The 21,202-nt window shown below is 34.3% G+C and overlaps 2 protein-coding genes across 3 annotated transcripts; one reads left to right on the top strand and one right to left on the bottom strand.

Annotated features, from left to right (window-relative positions):
• Positions 1-877: 877 nt before the first annotated feature.
• LOC11409136 (RNA pseudouridine synthase 5) lies at positions 878-6,726 on the top strand. Of its 2 annotated transcripts, XR_005643851.1 has the most exons (15): positions 878-1,009; positions 1,088-1,145; positions 1,289-1,316; positions 1,413-1,459; positions 1,548-1,638; positions 2,403-2,568; positions 2,944-3,031; positions 3,200-3,275; positions 3,538-3,613; positions 3,791-3,858; positions 4,669-4,738; positions 5,384-5,462; positions 5,610-5,729; positions 6,199-6,292; positions 6,401-6,448. XR_005643851.1 is itself a non-coding variant. In XM_003591904.4 (14 exons), the coding sequence occupies exons 1-14, from the start codon at positions 922-924 to the stop codon at positions 6,482-6,484; spliced, it is 1,113 nt and encodes a 370-aa protein (XP_003591952.2). In that variant the 5' UTR covers positions 878-921; the 3' UTR covers positions 6,485-6,726. The 2 variants fall into 2 exon arrangements, 1 of the variants encoding a protein (XP_003591952.2); XM_003591904.4 differs by lacking the exon at positions 5,610-5,729 and having other exon boundaries at positions 6,401-6,726.
• A 428-nt stretch (positions 6,727-7,154) lies between these two features.
• Positions 7,155-15,983, bottom strand: LOC11405402 (uncharacterized). Its single transcript, XM_003591903.4, has 5 exons — positions 15,234-15,983; positions 14,063-14,926; positions 11,767-12,924; positions 9,905-10,336; positions 7,155-9,823 (listed from the first exon to the last, which is right to left on the bottom strand). Exons 1-5 carry the CDS (start codon positions 15,391-15,393, stop codon positions 7,470-7,472), a joined length of 4,968 nt encoding a protein of 1,655 aa, XP_003591951.2. The 5' UTR covers positions 15,394-15,983; the 3' UTR covers positions 7,155-7,469.
• Positions 15,984-21,202: the final 5,219 nt, after the last annotated feature.

The raw sequence follows: 21,202 nt of genomic DNA, 5'->3' as shown, positions 1-21,202 counted from the left end.
TAACACAAATTATTGGACCTTATATGGAAATTCTACGTAAAATTTTCAATGAAATTGGTAGGACTAAGGTGTTTCTTTCGCTTATTATTGTTAGGGAGCATATTGTAGCGCAATTTGATTTGATTGTATAACTCACCTAGGCTAAAATATAACTTGGGTCAACACTCACTCTCATAGACCTATCTCTATTTTATGGTGACATGGTAAACTAACAACATGGATGAGATTGTTCCTTTAAAAAAACATGGATGAAATTGTTACATAAAAGTTCATTTAGGCTCATAATTGTTACATAAAAGTTCATAGGTTAGAAAAACCTTTAAAAGTAATTTCTTTAGCTTTTAAATATACTTTAGACCGTTTGACTATTCAAAAGCTGTGATTTTGACCATTTAAAAAATAACAATTTTACCTCTTAACTTACAAAATATTGTAATTTTTATCACTTATTTTTGAGAAATAGCAAATTTGGCCCCTCATGTTTTTTGAATTTTTTTTGGCAATTTTGACCTCTTATATGTAAATTAGGGGTCAAAATTGCTATTTTTTTATTTAGGGGTCAAAATCGTAAGTTTTAAAAGTTAAAGGACTAAAATTGTATTTAAACCTTTTTTATACTGTGAAGGACCAATATGAAACTCAAATCTTCCGTCATGAAATTTGTATTGAATTCTCACTCTAGATAAAAATAAAATTTTATCTACAATTTTAAACATATCAATCATATGATATAATTTTATCTACAATTTTTATGTAAAAAAATTAATTATAAAAAAGAAAAATCCGAAAAGAATTTTTAAAGAGATTAAAATGGAAATTTAGTATATTTAGTAAAACTAAAAACACATTTAATATTTGATTTTAATTTAATGATGATGTTTACTCAAATTTAAAAGTTAGGATCAAAACATAAGTGAAGTAATGGCGAGCCCAAAGAAAATCGGTATTCCTTGGCCGGAGTTCAACGACGGACTTTCCTATGACGACGTGGTTCGACCCTCCGATGCTGGTTCGTTCTCTTTCTTCTTCTTCTTCTTCTTATTGATATTTGAATTTAAATGCATTTGAATTTATACTAATTCATCAGGTTTAACACTAATTGAGTTTTACTCCACCAAGTACAAAAGTTCTGCTCCCTTGCAAGGGTAATCCAAAACTTCAACTACCTCACTTACCCTTTTCTTTTCTTTTTCATAAAAATTCTAACTTTTCTTCTTTTATTTATATTTATATGTATGCTTATAATCATAATTAATAAGTGTATGTACTGATTTTAATTTTTTAACAGTTGGTTGCAGCGTATAAAAAGTGACCAGGTTTGATCATCAACTACTTAGCTAAACTTTACTATATAATATGAAATAGAAATATTTAATGCTGTTATTGATTTGATATTAATATGTTATTTACAGATAACACTTGATGCAAGAGTTGTTACTGATCCAAACACAATCCTCAGGTTATTTAAATGAAAAATTATCATTCTTTATTGTTATTTAAAGCGTTTCATTCAAACTATATCATGTTTCATTATTTCTTCGTACTAGAGTTGGCTCAAAGCTAGTCTATCATAGAATTCCGTGGAAGGAGCCTGATGCACCGCACACCATAGAAGTCTTGTACGAAGATGATGACATTGTAAGTTTTAATTTGTATAATTATATTATACCATTCTGTGTAGCTTATAAATGGTTTTCTATAAATATTTTCATTTGATCGATTATAAACTTTTAAATCAATTCATTTCATTGCTTTGGATTGCTACTGAGGAATTTTGGATTATACTTGTGTTCCTTCGATAAAATAAATAGTTTGGATCGTGGGAAAGTAAGAAAAGTAGATGGAGAGTTATGTCTTGGCTAGATTTATACATTTTTGGCATGGTAGTTAAAAATCCCGATTTGAATCGTAAAATCTTATGATTTTGCGTTTATGCTTGCTTGTGTTCAGCGATTAAGAGTACACATATAAATCTTATTGTGATTTAGCGATTATGCTTGCGTTAGTTTGAAGAAGAAATCTTCTTCTCCCTTGTCCTTTTGTTTCATTTCCAAGAGGCTTCAAACTCTCATGCTAATGAATTTAAATTTACAAGTGTTTTAAGTGTAATTTAAGGTTTTCTTTGTCTTACTCATGCAATTTTATATGCATATATTTGAGTTTTATGAATTTTGCATAATCTTACGATTAGTGTTGTGAATGCACAATTTACGATTTTACTTCCCCTTTCTGATTTTTTCGTAAAATCTTGATTTTAACTACCTTGATTATTATCTTCAGACTAAGATATCCACAACGTTTCCTTCTCTCGACCGATATATATATATATGGTTGCATGTACTGAACAATTAGAATGTATTCAATACTTATTGTCCTGATTGTAATGTTGATTGTGAATTCAGATTGCTCTAAATAAACCTTCTGGTCTGCAAGTTCTGCCTGGAGGTCTCTTCCAGCAAAGAACGGTTTTAACACAGCTTCAATGGGAAACCAACAACAAGAGTACCATTGAAGCACACCAAAAACCTCACCCTGTTCCAGTACATCGCCTAGGGAGAGGAACTTCAGGTTGTGCTAATTATTTCTTCTGAAATATGAAAGTGCTATGTTATATTTGTTGCTTCATTTGCTTTGAAAATGTTACATGTATGAACTGAGGCTAATTTCTGAACTCTACGAGAGGAAATTAGTTTTATTGTATTCTAAAACTATTCATGGCTGTTCCTGTAAAATATTTAAAGCCCCTTGGTAATCACTATTTATATAGTTGATTGTTTAACTTAAAAACAGTGGTATTTAGAGTTTTCAGCATCACTACCATAGATGTTATTATACCATGAGTAGAACCTTTTCTTTTGATACCCTTCTAAACTCTAATGTATAAATAACAAACTAGCTTGTGACACTTTCTAATGCTTTCATGATTGATTGATTGCATCACAGGAATTTTATTATGCGCAAAGACAAAACTAGCTAGAGCTCGTCTTGCATCTTATTTTGCTGATGGAACATCTCGCATAGAAGGAAAAGGGTTTGTAAAGAACCTTCTTTTTGGTTTGTTGCATCTGCATACTTTACTCTTCAATTTGTATCCAGTTGTTTATCTATAACACATGAAAAAAGAAGTTTTAAAGCTGAGGTTAAAATTTTATACTGAATTACTGTTTCACTCATTGTATTCTGTTATTTATCGAAGTAGACATACAAACCAAGAGCTTGGGAAGATTGCAAAGATATACCGAGCACTTGTGAGTGGGATAATTAATAATGATCAGGTAATATACCGACATTTGTTCCTTTTTTCTTTGGCCTTGTGTATGACGTATTTTTTACTGCATCTACCCCCAAATCAAAATATGAAGAAAAGGAATAGTATTATGATGTAGGAAAGCATGGGTAGTTCATGTCAGCCTATTCATAATGAAAAATGATAAGACAGCAGCAGCAACTCTAATTGTTGCGCCAAGGCTCTCCTATTTCGCATGGCTGCTTCTATCGACACTGCTTGTGTAACTAGAAGATTATTTTTCTTCGCAGGTGACAATTAATCAACCAATTGGAATGGTAAAATATCCTGGTGTTGCTAAAGGGTTATATGTTGCTTCTCAATCAGGTTATTGTTAACATTATTCTTTTTCCACATGGAGGAATCTCAAAAGGAAAGCCATTGCTCATCCGTTATTGATTTCTGCCCATCTGCTTTTGTTAAAATGTTTCCTTTTCATCATAAAACTGCTCTCTATCTTTTTCTTAATTGTCCACTCATGCATAGTTGTTTTCATTGAACCAGGGAAACCAGCACTCAGTGTAGTGCACGTTCTAGAAAGGAATGTAAAAGAAAATAGCACATTGGTTCAGGTAGCCAATTTGTTCAAAGACCACATGTTACTTTTTATGAGTCAACATCACTGTAAACTTGGGAACCTAGAATACATTACATATGACAGGGTGATAAAAAATAATTAAACTATCTACTACCTTGTACCTACCACTATTTATGAATAAAAACATTACTGAAATTGATCATCATTCTATTTGCAAAACTATATAATAAAACATCATAGGAACCATTGTTTGTAATTAAAAAAAATCGCAGCATTGCTCTGTTCTCAGATATCGTTCAATGTTCTTTGATGTTCTATCAAACTGCCTTTCACTTCAACATCTAAATTTTTGACTCCCTAAAAGTTTTGCTTGTTTTTCATCTCTTGGTGATCCCTTTAAGAGTCCAGAGACAGTAGGAGAAATATAAAGCTATTATAAAATTGCATATCCAATCTCTATGGTGACTTTTATCCTCCCATCTTCTTTGGTTAAGGGTTTCCTTTGTTGTCTCCTCATGGATTTAATTTGAATCATTGAAAATCTTATCATTAAGCACGGCTTTTTCCAAAATAATGATAGCCTGTTATTAGCAATTGCTATAATGACATTAGCCTATAAGCAACCTGACATTAAATTGATCACTGTTTTCAAAAGAACACCTTTTAAATGCAAAAAGGAAGAGATATAGATGCTTTGGGTATAAGAATAGAAGGCCAACATCAGTTATCACCAAAAACAGGCCAACATCAGTATCCTATAATAAAAACTACTGTGCTTTGCGAAAATTTGGATTATATTAATTGTAACATCCTTGTTAATTTTTCTATTGGCTTGTTTTAACAGGTGAAGATTCAATCTGGACGACCACATCAAATCCGCATCCATCTCTCTTTCATAGGGCATCCTCTATTAGGTAAATATTTAAGGAAAATGTTAAATATAGCGAGAGTTTACCACGAAGCCATCACGATAAGTGTTATTGGCTACGTAGCACCACTACCAGGCCATTGTGATTTCCGCCAAATCCGGAATTAAAGTGGATAAAACGGTTTTCCCATTTCCTGTTTAATCCCAACATAGGTTTTATGAGATTTCAAGAACTATTCATTTGCTATATATAGCATAGCTCAATGTTTAATGCTAGTTTATTTATGCTGCTTCACATACTTAGAAATATAGTGAGATTCCTTATAAGATTACAATTATGTCAATATTGACTTGTGCCTATTAAGCCTTTAAATTTCAATGGCCAAAAATCTTTGAAGTAAAATTTAACTATATCCTTGAAATATTCTGTTTGCTTTATTGTTGTTGTCACTAAGTTTATCAAAGTTAATGGTTTTATTAATGGAGATTTAAATAAATATTTATTAGCGTTTCAATTTAGAAATTAACATTACACTTTGTGAATATTTTACGTTTGTTAGATGTGTATTTTATCCTTTGTTTCGCTAGTCTTGGGATATGATTCTAGACGTTTGGTTCTTACTTCATTGAAATCAAATTTCTTCATACAAATATCCTACTCTTTCAAAAATAAAATTCTTTATATTTGCAGGTGATCCTCTTTATGCTGTTGGTGGGCAGCCAAAATGCTTGGACTGTGATTTTCTTGATGAGAGTTTTGCTGAAGATGGGTAAGTGCTTGTGTTTTTATTTTACACAAGGACATTTCAATTCATTTAACACCATATTCTTCTTTTCTTTGTAGTCAGATTTTGTTAAAATTATGTTCTGCAGTGGTGATCTTTCACATATCTTACTCAAAATTTACACTAATCAAGTAAACTTAGGGAGATCGATAATCCAAGTGAAGTGATAGGACACTTAGGCCCAATGTGGATCCTGAAATGGAGCTGGGTCAGAATCTAACAAAGGCGAATTCTAGAGAGAAATGGGATCAGGTGAGAAAAAGAGGGGGTTAGTTACTGACATGGCATAGATTCTGTTAGTGAGTGAGGAATATGAGGGCAATAGGTTTTATTTACTCAGTTCTTCAGTAAACAAATAATACACAACTTTGGGATGAATAACTTAACACATTGGCTTATTATTATCCGATGTGAGAAACTTGCTTAGAAGTGTGACATGGTAGTCGGCAAACAACCCTATATTAGAAATAAGTTTTCAATTTAAACTTTTTTTTATTATTCAATGCTCGTAATTCTTTGACATCGGTTTTAGCTGGCATTTTTAGACAATATATGATGGTTAATTTGAGCATCAATTTCACATATATGGCGTTGGGATTATCATCACTAGACTTGGTCCTTCTAGCAGCTAGATATTTTGTAATTAACTACTATATCAGAAGAAAATAATTATTCATTTGAGTTATGTTCTCAGCTTTTCAAATTGCTGATCATTGTATAGGGGTTATACAAGACCTAGCAAACCAGTTCCAGGAGATTGTGGGTATCATCTGCATGCACATAGATTGTTTCTCTCCCATCCAATAACTAATGAGGTACTTAAAAGGACTAGCCATTCATAAATAGAAATTTCCAGTTCATCATTTGAAAAACAAATGGTGACTTAGGTTTCAAAAAATAAATAGTTTCGTGTGTACTTGCAGATAATCGAAATGATTGCACCCCTTCCTTCCATCCTCCAAACACATGAAGAGGCTATTGCACAGGCGCAGCAGACAACTGCTTAGATTTTTGAAGATGGTTTGACTATTGAAAGATGCAACGCTGATACTGATGATATAGATAGATGTATTTAAGATGATGTACCGTTGGAAGACAAATAAAGTAGCCTTTTCTTCTACCAGGTTTGAGCAAACGCAGAAATCCTCATTTAGACATGTGAAATTAGAAAAAGAAATTTGCCTCAAGTAGAAATGTGAACGAACTTTGCTTCAATTAGACAACGAACTTCGTACTCATTTGACTAGCAGCCACACCCAATAGGACAATAGTCATACACAGAGAAAGGCTGCTTTCACTTTTTTGACTTAGGTAAAAGGACACCATCAAATCTACTAGTGTTGAAAAAGATAGATAGAAGAGAAAAGTAAATAAAGAAATATTGGTCTGCCATCACCGGCGAAAATAAAGGTAGGCAACGTGGCAAATAATACAGAAAAAAGTCATATTCTCCACTCTTCCGTTTCTCATGCCTCTCTCTCTACTTAACTAAAATACAAATTTATGTTGAAAGTGGTCCCCGTCACACACAACTTGTATCTTTCTTTAAAAAAAATTAATTTTTTTGGAATTGTATTATCTATAAACAGACACTCCTTAAATTACCACTGATTCTATTACTAATATTTTACTGAGAAAATGAAAAAAAATAAGAGGAAATTATAAAAGTTAAGGGAGTTTTGAAACACATACCAAGCCCTCTTATTCTACCTCGAAATGATTTGTCAAAACTTCAAACAAATATCCAGATGATTTCAAGTATGAGCAGTAATGGCAATCGCCCCTCTCCTAACTTTTTCCAGAGATTATTTTTGTATTTTCATCAAATACAACAAATACAAAGCTGCTGCCACATTAAAAGCACCTAATTTATAATAATTTACCAAAAACAAGGGCTTGAGAACCATTAAATCGCCCTACACTGTATTGAGCTGTTAACAAAAACTATTATACAGGAAGCGGCAAAACTCTTTCTGCCACCAAGCACATCTACTACCTGCCTAAGTCCCCTTTCCCTCCCCATGACTCATCATCTCTAACAACACTTCCATTTTGACCACCATACTTCTCAGAATTGGAATAATGCATTTTAATTGCCGCCACAGGATCAGAGACACCACTGCACGAACCTCCCACTAGAATCCCAGGTCTTCCAACGCTATTCATTCCCATCATTCCCCTTCCTTGCTGCTGCAAACTGGAGATTGCTTCAAAACTGTGTCTTCTCTGCATCTCAGAGAATAAATCTTGGCGGTGTTGGACATCAACCATAAATGGCTGAACTTGTGGACCATCTCTACCTCTAAACATCTGATAATCAAGCATAGCATTGCTACCATTCACGTCTCTAGCTGTAAAAGTAGATGCACCAGTCAAATGCCGTTGACTATTCTTGGCAAAGGCCTGCAATGGTGGTTGTTGCTCCAAATTGGAAGATGATGTAGGATAATTACTAAACGCAGCAGGATATTTAGCTAACAAGAAGGAAGAATCGGGCAAGGATGAGAGACCAGACTGTCTACTTTGTATTGCATTCCCTTCCCAATAACCATAACTCATCACTGGAACATTTTCAAGGCCAAACTTCAAAAAATTTAAATTTTCATCAGAATTTTGATGGCCGGTAAAATTCAGATTAGAAGACTTGTTGTTCAACTTAGGATGATGGGAACCGTTTTCTTCACTTCGCTTCGCAGTCAAATTAGGATTCTGAGTGGAAGATGGATTGGTTAATATCTTTCCAAACAGTTTCACGTCACCATTTCTGGATGTTTTTTCTGAATTTGAAGAATGAAATGATGGTTTGAAATGACCATCAGTCTGTTTGACCTTTTGGGGTAGAAGAGGAAACTCAGCTGCTGAACTGCTGCAATTCACATCCCCATCCACTTCTTTTTTGATGGGCACTTGCATGGAATAGCCCTGGAGAACACTAACAGTCTCAACATGGCTCCCGGAAAGAGGAAGCTGATGGTCACCATTACTACCAGAGCTATGACACCGCATATCTCTACCTCCCTGAATATCACAAGTAGAGGACAGTCTATCCTGGCTAACTGTTTTCTCACATTGAGCAGCGGCAGCTTTTAGCAACAATGAATTTGCAGTTGCCTGAAGATCACTCATACTCATAGACAGTGCTGACGTATGAGGCTTTCCAAAGGAGACATGCTTATTTTCAGAACCAAAACTCAATCCTGAACATGAATTGACCACAGGTGAGAATGAAACATTTGCCGCAGTGCTCGATTCTAAGACACAGTTTTTCAACTCAACTACAACACCTGCATCTGCTACATGTTCAACATCTTTGTCAACAACACAGTGGGGTGCTGACACTCTTTGCCTTTCCACTTCACTTCCAAGACAAAGACCCCCAGAAGAACCCTCGGAAACCGTTCTATCCAAAGCAACAGAACCACACTCCCTTGGTTTAATTATTTCTGAAGCAGAAATAGATTCTCTAACTGTACCTCCCAAGCCAACTCCATTGACTGAACCAGACTTGTCAGTTGTGCACAAGCCAACTCCACTAACATCAGAGCCCAGCTTAGATTCAACATTAATTGCACAAGCAACGGAAGCCACATCTACATTTTCAAGACATACTTCGGTCCCACTGATTTCTCTTGATTCATTTAATTTAGCAGACAGGCTCGTAGCTTCCAGAGGATTGGATTCATCATGGAATGTATTCAAGGCATCAGAAGGCAGGTCCTCGTCTGTTTTATTTCCAGACTTATCAGCATCAACCACTGAGCCTGCCTCAACAACACATGCATCATCTGTATCACTCTCACCGCCATTTGCATCATCATTCAACGGGGATCCGTTAATTCCAGGTACGGGGTTTGCGAGATTCAATCCAAGACATTTCCGAGTCTTGCTGAAGAAACGTTTGCAATGTTCTTGGGCCTTTGTACCTACACACCGTGATATCTTCTCAAAATCCTTACCAAAAGATGATACAGCCTGAAGAAAAGCTGCTGTCTCATCATCTGTCCACTCAGTAGCTTCGCCACAGCTCTCATCTGAACAAGTCTCATCATCAGCATTCTGCGAAATATCAGGTGTCAAGGGTTGTTTGAATAGAGGGTTTGCTTTCAAGAACTTCGTTTCCTTGTTACCATCTACAGGATCAATTGAACTTGTTATGCAAGAACTCATAGCCTCGGATGAAAATGAACCACATATACCAGCCAATACATCAGCTGCAGCAGCAGTCTCCCTTTCATCCCCAAGAGTGTCAAAACTGTTTGATCTCTCTATAATGCTGTCCTCACCCCTTGATGCTTTTACATTACCATATCCCAGAAGGTATCTTCTTCCTCGCATCCTTTTATTACCTGCAATGACATCTGCCATCACTGAAGCAGCACTCAAAATATCAAGTGAAGAAACATTAACTTCATGATTCCATTTTTTACCTGATGCCATCAAGTTAGTTTTAGCTGCATATGACTTCCCTAGCTTACCAATATCTTTCCTCTTCAGTTTCTCAAAACATTCGGATTTGTGATTCTTGTAGTAGAACTCAATGCAGTCTGCAGTTGTCTTGTGATCAAGGAAAGAAGCAATTTTCCGGAAATCTTTTCCAAATGCAGCAAATTTCTCCAAGAATAGTTCTTTCTCTTCTGATGTCCAAGGATTGATCATACTCCTTTCTTTCTCAATAGCCAACGGATCTTCAACCAGCCCATTACTAGATATGAACTTTGTAACCATCTTCTCCTTCTCGTCCAATATTAATGCAGGCATCTTCAGGGTGTTTCTCTGAAGTTGTGCTTGAGATTCTGACAGAAGTTTGCTTGTGAAATTAATAATCTCTGTTGTTGGAACCAAGCTTAGATGGTTTCCAGCTGCATTCATTGGAAAATGAAGAATGAGAAAAATACTTAGTAATCATCACAGCAAAAAGATTAGATATTTTAGGAACTCGACAAACAACTATAAAATAAAAAATCATCTGTCAACATCAAACATCACAGAAAAAACCTACATAGAATTGAAGATAACTTGTGTAACAGCAGAACAAACAAATACAACAGACACATAATAAATACAATATAAGTAACAAACCAAAAAAGAAGCCCAAAATTAGTGATATTGTCATCAATTATTTCAATACATAGAAACTGTGAGTACCAGATAAATCATTGCTTCAGCATCATACCTCTCAACCTATTAAATTTCTGATAATCAACTCCAAAACCCTACCAAGTAACAAATATTTTTATTGACACAATTGAGAAGTTAACTAGCCTACATGCCAACCAGTCAGCACATGCCAAACAAATAACTTGCAAATGAAATGAACAGGAATGACAACCCATAAAAGAAAGGTACTCAGAACAAAATCATCAGAAGAAACTAGTCGAGAAAAAATCAACGAAAAAGAAAACTCCTCCTACAAGTTTTATACCAACAGCACAACGAAGTGGCTATGTTGTGTGCACTACCATGACAAAACACAAATATAGTAGCACATTGAGATTTATCACCACTCTAAAATTACATACAATAATCTTGTACAAGCCCGGGTCAAATAATAGTATCTACCCTATATTATTTCGAAGGTATAACTAGCATTAAAATGAACATTAGCATTGAAAGTCTCTTTTTCATACGAAAAATAAAAGCTGCATGCTAAAGAATAATAGACTGTCACACCTTGGGACAGAGATGTCAGCATCACAGAGCCACTTGATCGTATTTAATTATTTCTATCAGAATTTGACAACAAAAAAGCAACTATGGAGTCATAGATTCATCACATCAAACGGCAAAGATATAATTTAACTATGGTAATTTTACCAAAAAGTAATCTGCAAAAAAAATGTTGTAATGAAAACCAATTGCGGAAATAACTTTACACCATAACAATTAACGGAAAGCCAAATAATATCATCACATCAAACACAGAAAAACATTTTAGTTTTTTTGGTCAGGACACAGAAAAATAATTTAACTATGGTGTTTTTACCAAAAAATATTATGCAAGATAATCATGTAAACAATTTTACACCATAAGTATTAAAAGAATTTACCGACTTTCAAAGGTCTTAAAATCAAATTGAAAAGGTTTTGCAAAGCTCTTATACTCTTAAGATAGAGTATTTAGGTAAACTTAATATAAACAAACCTATTTCTGTACATTAACAACCACCCTGTCATTATTTCTTTTATTCTCATTCGTAAACTACATGACATAACTGAACTGCATCAAATTGAAAGACAATGCAAAATCACTCGAATAAGTTAAGCAAAAGATTCGTAGAAAGATCTATACCAGGGAAAGTAAACCGTGAACGAATGGAAGATCGGTTCTTCATATTACTGCTACAGGTAGTTCGCACATTTAGTTCATTTTTCTTATGCGATTTTGGGCGGCATTTCCTAATAGACAGTAGGCGCATATCTTCTTTCCACAAGTGATGCAAGGCTTTGAACTTGAGTGCAATAACTCTCTCCTTAAATCTTTCAAACTGTTTTTTCTCGGCAAATTTTTGCAGAATCGATGTATGAGAGAACGAATCATTGCTGACTCCCATGTTACCATGCTTTTTACATTCTTTGGGAACTAACTTGGTAAATAGTTTGTGCGCTCTGTTAGCAGATTCTTTATTTGAAGCAATAATTGACTTATAAGTATCCCCGTAGCTAGAACATAAGTTTGCTCCAAAGGTAACATCACCTAAGCTATCCTTTACTTCTGTAGGTGTATTGACATTATTACAGGCAGATACACTAGTATTTTTCCTATTACAGCGGACAAAGCATTTCATCATAGTAGATTGAACGGCATTCATGTCCCTTGATAAGTTATCATAGCCCCTGGTATAACTTGAAGAAACTGCATTTACAGGAAGAGGCTCAACAAATTTAGATGTTGCTGATCCAGGACTATCGATATCCTCTTCCTTGTCATTTTCATGAATGCTACATAAATTAGTTGACTGGGGCATCTTCACTGTATTGGGTTCATCAGAAGAAATAATTTTCAATGGTACTGGCCGAATGACCTTCTGAGAGACTTCAACACGCTCTTCGTAAAACTTTGAACTGCTATCTGCCTGCTGGGAGCCCGATGCTACTGGACACTCAGATCTATCCACAGATTCAGATTTTAGAGACTTCAGTTCATTTTCAAGCAAATCAATTTCAGATTCAGTCATCTCCAATACCTTCGAAATGTCAGCTTTCCATATCAGCAACTTATTAATAGCATTGGACCGAACTAGACCAGAATCGTCAGAACTTGGATCATCAGACTGTACTAACTCAACAATTGAAGAGCCCAAACTATTCAAGGAGTCAACATCCAACTTATCAAGGTTAAGATAAAACTTCTGCAGGTGATTCTGAAAACCAGGAGCAGGTGAATCAGTCAAATTACTGACATCATTGTCTGCATTTCCAACCTTTCCCAATAATTTATCATCCACGCCTGCAATAAGGTTGAAGTTAGGTTTTTGCATAAAAATAATATATGCAGGGTAAACACAAGCAGTACACGTAATACATAAATTGCTATGACAGGAAAATCAAATGAGAAATCAAAATTATCATCTCTCATCTAAGCTCGAGCAAAAATTATCTTGCCAAAGTAAGAGTATAAAGAGACCAAAACAATAGTTTTAATAATTATAGGAGATCATGTCGAACCATATTTACAATTAAGAACAAATAGTTGTCAGTAGATTGACCTTGTTTAACCATTCTATTTGACAAGTTATCTCGAAATTGAAATACGTTTGTAGAAGATATATCCTAAGGTACAATTTTCCTATTCAAACTACCTATTTTTAAAAGCAGAGGTCGGGACACAATACATGTGCAAGGATCAGCATCTAAATATCACTTGAAAACTGAAGGCAGCAATAAAACTGTTCAAGTGTAAGTTCTAGTGAACACCATAAATCAATTAAATATGCTCAAAACAGATTTCCACTCAACTTAGACTCCTCAAAGTGTTTATTCCTTTTTAAATGAATATTACACCTAAAAAACATTTTCAAACAAAAGAGCATAGCAAACCTGCTCTTCTTCAATAAAAGAAGAAATTCATTAAGCCAGAGAAATGATGCATATTAAGCGTACGCATGTTGAGAGATCGTATCATCCTAAAAGTGAAAATGAATGGAAACAAAAATCAAAGATAACTGGACAATGAAATCATCAACAAAAGAAATCGTTTTTTGTTAATGGAAGAAACGAAACACATTAAGAAGGGAAGATGATTAGAAATAGATAACAGGGTAAGAGAAAATCACTACGGTAAAAGGAAAACATCAATGAAGCAAAAGGCACCTAATCCAATCTTAAAATTGCAACTAAAAAAAGCAGTGGTGAGGACTAAAGAGTATTGCAACTAATATCTGACTACTATTTCAGACAATTATTCACGAACACCAAGATAAACACCACAATGTCACAAAATAGGATTCAGCACAGTCCTATATGTGATACAACAAGACATTAATCATGCACGAACAGATGTTTGTAGTAAATTCTATAAGTTAAATTGTCATTTTGCTCTTACAACAGAAGGATCTGACACAGGTAAAGAAAGCTTCACAACATACCTGGTGAGGAACTGCAGGCAACGGAAGATGGAGTTGCAGGAGATGCACAGTCTGAAAATCCTGTAACTTTTGGGCTTTTATCTACTAAGTTGGGGCTGATGGAACTACAAGGCTCCATATTACCGGCAGACGAAACCGAGCCATCTTTGTTTGATCCTGGATCAGGTACATCAACTTTTTTCTTCTCGTACTTTGCAAGTCCCTCGCCCCAATTTAGCCTAGGCTTCTTTCTAGAAGTTGCATCTTCAGACGGCATAGAAGATGTCACACATGCAGTGGCTTCCCCTGAATTCGACTCAACAGCAGTGACATTTTTGTGTTTCAAATTGGGCTTTCCTTCATAGGAATCTGTCCCAGCCATGCTCCTTGAGCTACTTGAGTGACTAAAACCTGAGCCTCGAGAAGACAAGCTTCCAGATCGGGTCCATTTAAGCGGCTTCCAGTCAATTGAACTCAAAGAATTCTCTCTATCACATCTTGGGCCTGTTCCCAACCCATTGACACCACCCGTCTTAGCATGCTGGTCTTTCAAGTTATGCTGCTCCCATGTGTTTACAAAATCAGAATGTGGGTGAGAGGAATATGTTGGGGAATCATCAACTGACCTCTGCTCATTATTCATATCTTGCGGTCTCCTTGATAAATTTGGAGAACCATTGCTGGCCTCCCACGAATGACCTCTCCAGTCTCTCTGCCCAAAGGGACCTCCTCTATTATCCCTACTACTTCTGCCATATTTTCCATCACCCCGTGAAACCAACGGCCGACCATCTTCCTCCAACATCTTGTCGCCGGACCGAGAAACACCATAACCATGACCAGGCTCTTCAGAAAACATGTGCCAACCACCCTGCTTACCATGACCTTCAGAAAATATTTAAACAAAAAGGAAAACAAAAAAAAATCAACACAAGCAAAGTATATATTCCTACCCACAAAAAAAGAGAAGAAAAAAAAAACGAAATAGAACAAAGAAATCTTGCAAAAAACTCCTCCTCTCTTAAAAAGCTTAAAGAAAACAGCTATAGCCACAGATCTTCAAAATTAAACGCAGGTTTCAGTTTCAAATTTCAACAATATATCAAATACGCAAAACCTAATAACAAATTTCTGCAAAAACTAAACAAAAGCATAAATAACAAATCAGAAGGGCGGCGAAACGGAAACTAACCAGGTGGTCGGCTGCGAAACTCGGCGGATCCCCAACGATTGAAATCTCGGTGATGAGAAGAATCTCTCCATCTCGCCACGGAGCCAACCGCTTCAGACCTGTCGTGCTTCCTCTCCTTGAAGAAGTCCTTACGATCCCAAGGCAATGGTTCTGGCGGCATCAATATCAACCCAATAGCATGGGCAGCTACACCGTATTCACCGCCGCAAACAACCGACGCAAGGCAAATCTAGGGTTTGCAGAGCTAAATATTCAAACTCCGCTCGCTAGGTTCCGTGCCCACAGATCGAACAAGAAACCACAAACGGCAACAAATTCCACACCGCCGCAAGGAAAACTCTATGTTCCGTCTTCGCCGCAGCTCCAAAACGACACCGAAATCCTCAAAACGCAAAGAAGAAAGAAAACCTATAGAATTGAAATAAATATATAGAGAATATGTATTTCTATTCAGGGGCGGTGTTTCAGATCGAAGAGTGAGTGAGAATAAGAAGGCATGGATGGATGGATGGAGGTGTAGATTTGAATATGGGGAGGTGTCTATAGCTTAGACTATGTGTGTGGGGGGTGAGAAACTGAGAGAAATTATGTTGCGGATTTCTGTTGGGTGGTGAAGGTGGAAAATCTGTTTGGGGGAAGAAAGTGAGAACGTGATGAGACGATAAGGAACAAAAGAGAACTTGTTTAGCGAGAAAGAATAGAGAGAGAGAGAGAGAAATTCAAGTAGTAGCGGATCTCAAAGCATTTGCAAAACTATATTTCAACTTCTTTCGAATCCGCTATTAGTATACTATTTTTTTATTATTTGTTTTGTTTTTTTTTATTGATTTTGCTTTCGTAAACTTTAGCCCCTCAACTTTCATGTATCGTCGATTTAGGCCTGATTATTTCTAAAATACCACTTTTGACCTTCAAATTTAGTCTATTTTGCAAAGTGGAACCCTAAATTCATCTTCGACTCTATTTTAATCTTCTTGTTGATTTTCTGGATTCGCATTTCCTTCGAGTTTTTTGTGCCTCAATGTCCTATGAACGTGAATTTTGTAAAGTTAGATTTTCAAGCTTATGTATAGTTGTACGTTTGAAGCCCTTTGAACGCAGTTCCAAGTAGGCAATTAGGATCCTTCTCCACTAAATTTTTGAAATTCAATGAACACGGATTCATCTTCAAACCCATTGAAACCGTTTTGATGCCAAGAAGATCAAATTATGTTTCAATTTCAACGTTTTGGTGCCAACAAAAGCAAATTTTGTTCCAAAACATGTGATTGAGCCAGTCGTACTCGTTCATCATTATGTTTCCAGATTCCATCAATATTTCCTATTATGTTTCAAAAATGTGGTTGCACATTTATATTAGCTTCAGACTAATCCAGTATAACATCCTGTACCCTAAATTGGGCCCTTAAATTCATCTCCAGCTCTATATTTATCATTCTTACATAATCTTAATACCCTCGACTAAATTTTCAAAACTCAATGAACACGGATTCATCTTGAAATCCATTTAAATTGTTTTGATGTCAATGAGAGCAAATTCCATTTCAATTTCCAAAACACTTGATCTAGCTTGTCGTTCTCGCTCGTCGATTTCGTTTCCCAATTCCATTGATAATTCCTTATCATATTTCCAAAACATGTGATTGTACATTCATATCTACTTCAGACTGATTAAATATGACAACTAAAAACCTAATTAGAAACTTTAAATTATCAAACAAGGGAATAGTTATCAAAGAAAATAGTACCTTTTATAGATCCATCATAACTCGAAGAAAATTGTAATTTCTATAGATCCATCAAAACTCACCTGATCCATTTGCCATATACCCACCAAAAACTCCATCTACACAAAGTTCATGGTTTCGTTCTCTATTTCCATTACAAAATAGTTTGTCTGAGTAATTGTGGTGTATGTGTCGAGAAACTCAAAGTTGATTTTGTCGTGTGATTTGTTGCCTTCGAGGGAGGAAATATCGAGTGTGAAGTTGAGGCCATGACGGTAACGGGTTATGGATCGTCACCACGCGCCGCCGCAGTGGTCGTAGGTGAGGTGATTGTATTGGATTTTGGGCAAGAAGCGTTATGTCTTGAGGAAGTATTGGATATGTCATTGTAGAAAGGTATGGAAAAACGAATGAAAGGACACGACATATAGAGGAGAATAAGATATACGGTAAGAGGAAAGGAAAGGTTTTGCACGCAGTTCTCATATCAAATTTCGTCAGCACAACCTTTGTTTTATAAAATTCAAGAAAATATCCAAAACCATTGATGAAAATCATTGTATGGGTTGGACAATTTTTTAATTTAATTTATCAAAGATTAAAAATAATAATCATAGCGGTAACTAATGTTCTAATAGACATGTCCACACATGCATTAATTAAGTCGAAATAAATTGGGGCTTGGCCTTCACAAAAGGGACTGAAGTTAAGGGACCAAAATTATTATTTTTAACATAGAGGGTCTAAATTGTTGGTTTGTGAAAGTTGAGAGGTGAATAGTGCAATTTTTCCACACAAAAAAAAAAAAAAGGATGGATTTAATCTACACAATGTGTTGCTATAAAAAAGTTACATGTATATTCGATAATGCGTTGTTGCATTATTTAACGATTTAAAAACATTATTTTTTTTATCAATAGAAATACATAATTTCTCTAAGGCGGTAGTGTATAAAAATTACCTTCAATTTTCATATTAATTATTTTGTTGTTAATCATTTGAAACTAAAATTGATACACAACTGGCAAATCACAACTATTAATACATGCATGTGTTTTCAAAAATAACTAGGATTAAATTAAAATATATATTTTTTCGTGTTTAACCCTCTAGTTCCTAGATAGAACGATACTAGTAATATGAAGTTCAACTGAAAAGTAAGTAAAGTTTGGTTAAGAATTATTATATCAAACTGTTAAACTCGTATCCTTATCATAATTCGTTATTTGTTGGAGTTCACTATTATTCACGAGTAGAAAAACCCTTTCATTATTATTTCATCGTCAATAGCTATATTTTTAAGTTTTATGGAATTACTTTGTCAATGTTAGAAAGAAAGAAAAATGAAAAATCCACGGTGTCGTTGTGAAACGATTTAAGATTTAAAATAATTATGAGTAAACAAAAAAATCTATTATGTTTATGAATCATATCATATACTACTAATTTTGAAATACTTATAAACATGGCATGGCATGATTAAACAAAATAATAAAAAATAATAAGTGATAGATTAACAATTTTTTATTAAATCATTGTAAAATTGTTTCATTTAAATTTAGCAGCAGGGACGTATACTTTTTATATATGGTAACAGATTCGTCAATTAGCTTTTCTTCTCTCTTCTCCGTGACGACTTTTACAAATCAATAAAGTCATATTGTCCGGTGTTGTTGCAGTTATTTGTGGGAGCAGCAACTTTCAGTCAGTGCACGTACCTTCACGAACACAATCTAATGGTCTACAATTTTATACTCTTGCACATAATTGGAATATTTACCTTTGAATTTTATTGTTTGGTCAAATTAACTTTTGTATTTAACTAAATTCCGAGTTTACTTTTAAATCAAAAATGGCTTTTAATATTTTAAAAATAAATTAAGAAATGGGATAAAAAAAAGTGAGACTTTTAAACGAGGCGAAAGTGAGGCAATTTAAAGTTTACCAAAAGAGATAAACTTTATGAATTCAAAGGTTAAGGTTGATTTATTTTGGGATAGAAGCTAGGGTTAGGAAACACTTTGGTGGATAAATTATAAGGTCTATTGTTTACGAGAAGAGATTTGAAAAAAATAGTATATAAAATAGGATTTGTTCTGAGAGAGCTTGTAGAAGGCTAATTTCTTGCAAGTATTTCTTTTGTAAATAATTGTTTGATGGTGAATTAGAGAGGCTTCTTTCTCCATCATACGTAGGTCAAATTCGAGTCGTACTGGATGAACACATAACATCAAGTTCTTTATCTTATTTTATTATTTGTGATCACTTTGAATTTAGTTCCTGCTAATTTTGCTCTACATATCAAAGTGTTGGCGTGATTTTCCTAAATTCACAATAGAAAAAATTGTTGAGATGTCATTCATCATTTATCTATTTATTTTATGCCTTATGTAGTTTCTTGATCCACATGTTTTATAACTAAGAGGATAACCAATTTACTTTTGAGTAAAAGTAACTTTTACTTATTACGTTTTAACTTTAAATACATATTGAATAGTGAAAGGTTCGTCCACTTTTCTACTTTATCACTTTTTTTATTGTTTGTCATTCAGGACTTACGTACTTCTTTCAAAAAGGACTTACGTGCTTTATTACCTTTGCATTGTTTGTCCTTCAAGACTTGTGTACTTTATCACTTTTGCATCGCTTTTCCTCCAAAGCCTACATTCTTTATTACTTCTGCATCGCTTGTCCTCCAATACTTGTGTACTTTGTCACTTTTGCATTGTTTGTCCTCCAAAACCTACATTCTTCATTACTTTTGCATTGCTTGTCCTCCAAGACTTGTGTAGTTTGTCACTTTTGCATTGTTTGTCCTCCAAAACTTATAATCTTTATCACTTTTGAATTGTTTTTCCTCCAAGACTCATGTACTTTATCACTTTTGCATTGTTTGTCCTCCAAAATCTACAATCTTTGTTACTTTTGCATTGTTTGTCCTCCAAGGTTTATGTAATTCACGACTTTTAAGTTGTTTGTTCTTCAATACTTTTGTACTTTATTACTTTTTCATTTTTCTTCCTCCAAGACTTATGTATTTTATTACTTTTGAATTGCGTGTCCTCCAAGATTCTTGTTTGTCTTATGATCCTAATTGTCTTTTTTTTTAAAAAAAAAATTCTTCATAATTAAATTATTTTGTAATTTGTGACTTTTTATATTGCTTGGTCCCCAAGTAAGTGTTTATCTTCGGATCATCATCCTCAGCCTTGAGAAAACGACCTTTTCTGAATGGATTCAATTTATTATTTATTTCACAGTTGATTGTTTAACCTTAACTTGATGATGTAATTTATCCAAATTTGTCTTGTTAATTTCCACTCAAGAACACAAGTTCAATAAAAAATAGAATCATAATCTTAATTATTTAAATCAAAAGTTTGTTATCGTCAAAACATTGTCAATGGTGGAACCATAGCCTTTGTCTCTCTGTTCTATCTCTAAGATGTGTTAAGTTACAAGTGATTTCAAAATTAATTAATTATTTATCTAAATTTATGATTTATTTCTATATTTATTTAGTTGTTTATAAATATAATATTTTAAGACGTTATGGGTGTAATGGTTACTAAATTGTTTTACATAATTCCTTAAAAAAAGTTTGTTTTACATAATTGATCACCTTATGCTTAGAGCTGTGGCGGTGTTGTGTACACGTGCTTATTATATTATTTGATTTTCTTGTAATTTAAATGTGTGTTAGTAAATTAATAGCAAAATATAAATAATTAGTCTTATAATGTACCTAAACTAGAGTATGGTGAAGTTTAAGAGAAATTAGTAGCATTAATAGAATTGATCACCATATATTTACCGACCATTCAAATTTTTTTAAAGAACTGACTATTCCATTATAATTGGGCAAAATTATGACTATTCTCTCTCTCTCTCTATATATATATATATATATATTACACGGAGATACTCCTTCTTTCACTTTTTTTTGAGCAAACTCCTTCTTTCACTAGCACCTAAAATGTTAATAATAAATATTGCTTAGTGGAATGATCCCATCATCTCCTATTGGACTTGCGTCACACTACCAAAACAGTTGTTTAATTCCTTATTTCATGCACATATTACATCATGTCCTATTGGTGATGACCAATATCGATCCCCTCATTCAAGTCTTTTGACCAACTCTCTACTCACCTCCATATGTTTTTGTATTATCATAAGACAAACCATTGAATGCCATGATGTCATATAATTTATTGCTTATAACTCAACATCACCTTATGA

The sequence above is a fragment of the Medicago truncatula genome, chromosome 1, assembly GCF_003473485.1.
Source record: "Medicago truncatula cultivar Jemalong A17 chromosome 1, MtrunA17r5.0-ANR, whole genome shotgun sequence".
Taxonomy (NCBI): domain Eukaryota; kingdom Viridiplantae; phylum Streptophyta; class Magnoliopsida; order Fabales; family Fabaceae; genus Medicago; species Medicago truncatula.
Note: the sequence above shows the minus strand (reverse complement) of the source record. Positions and strands in the feature narration are given on the sequence as shown.

Bases quoted from the DNA above. Each gene is read 5' to 3' on its own strand.
- LOC11409136 (XM_003591904.4), top strand. From the start codon at position 922: ATGGCGAGCCCAAAGAAAATCGGTATTCCTTGGCCGGAGTTCAACGAC. The intron at 3,614-3,790 runs GTTATTGTTAAC...TCATTGAACCAG, and splicing joins ATATGTTGCTTCTCAATCAG to GGAAACCAGCACTCAGTGTA. The intron at 3,859-4,668 runs GTAGCCAATTTG...TTGTTTTAACAG, and splicing joins AAAATAGCACATTGGTTCAG to GTGAAGATTCAATCTGGACG.
- LOC11405402 (XM_003591903.4), bottom strand. From the start codon at position 15,393: ATGCCGCCAGAACCATTGCCTTGGGATCGTAAGGACTTCTTCAAGGAG. The intron at 14,927-15,233 runs GTTAGTTTCCGT...TATTTTCTGAAG, and splicing joins GTTTCGCAGCCGACCACCTG to GTCATGGTAAGCAGGGTGGT. The intron at 12,925-14,062 runs GTATGTTGTGAA...ACCTTATTGCAG, and splicing joins TGCCTGCAGTTCCTCACCAG to GCGTGGATGATAAATTATTG.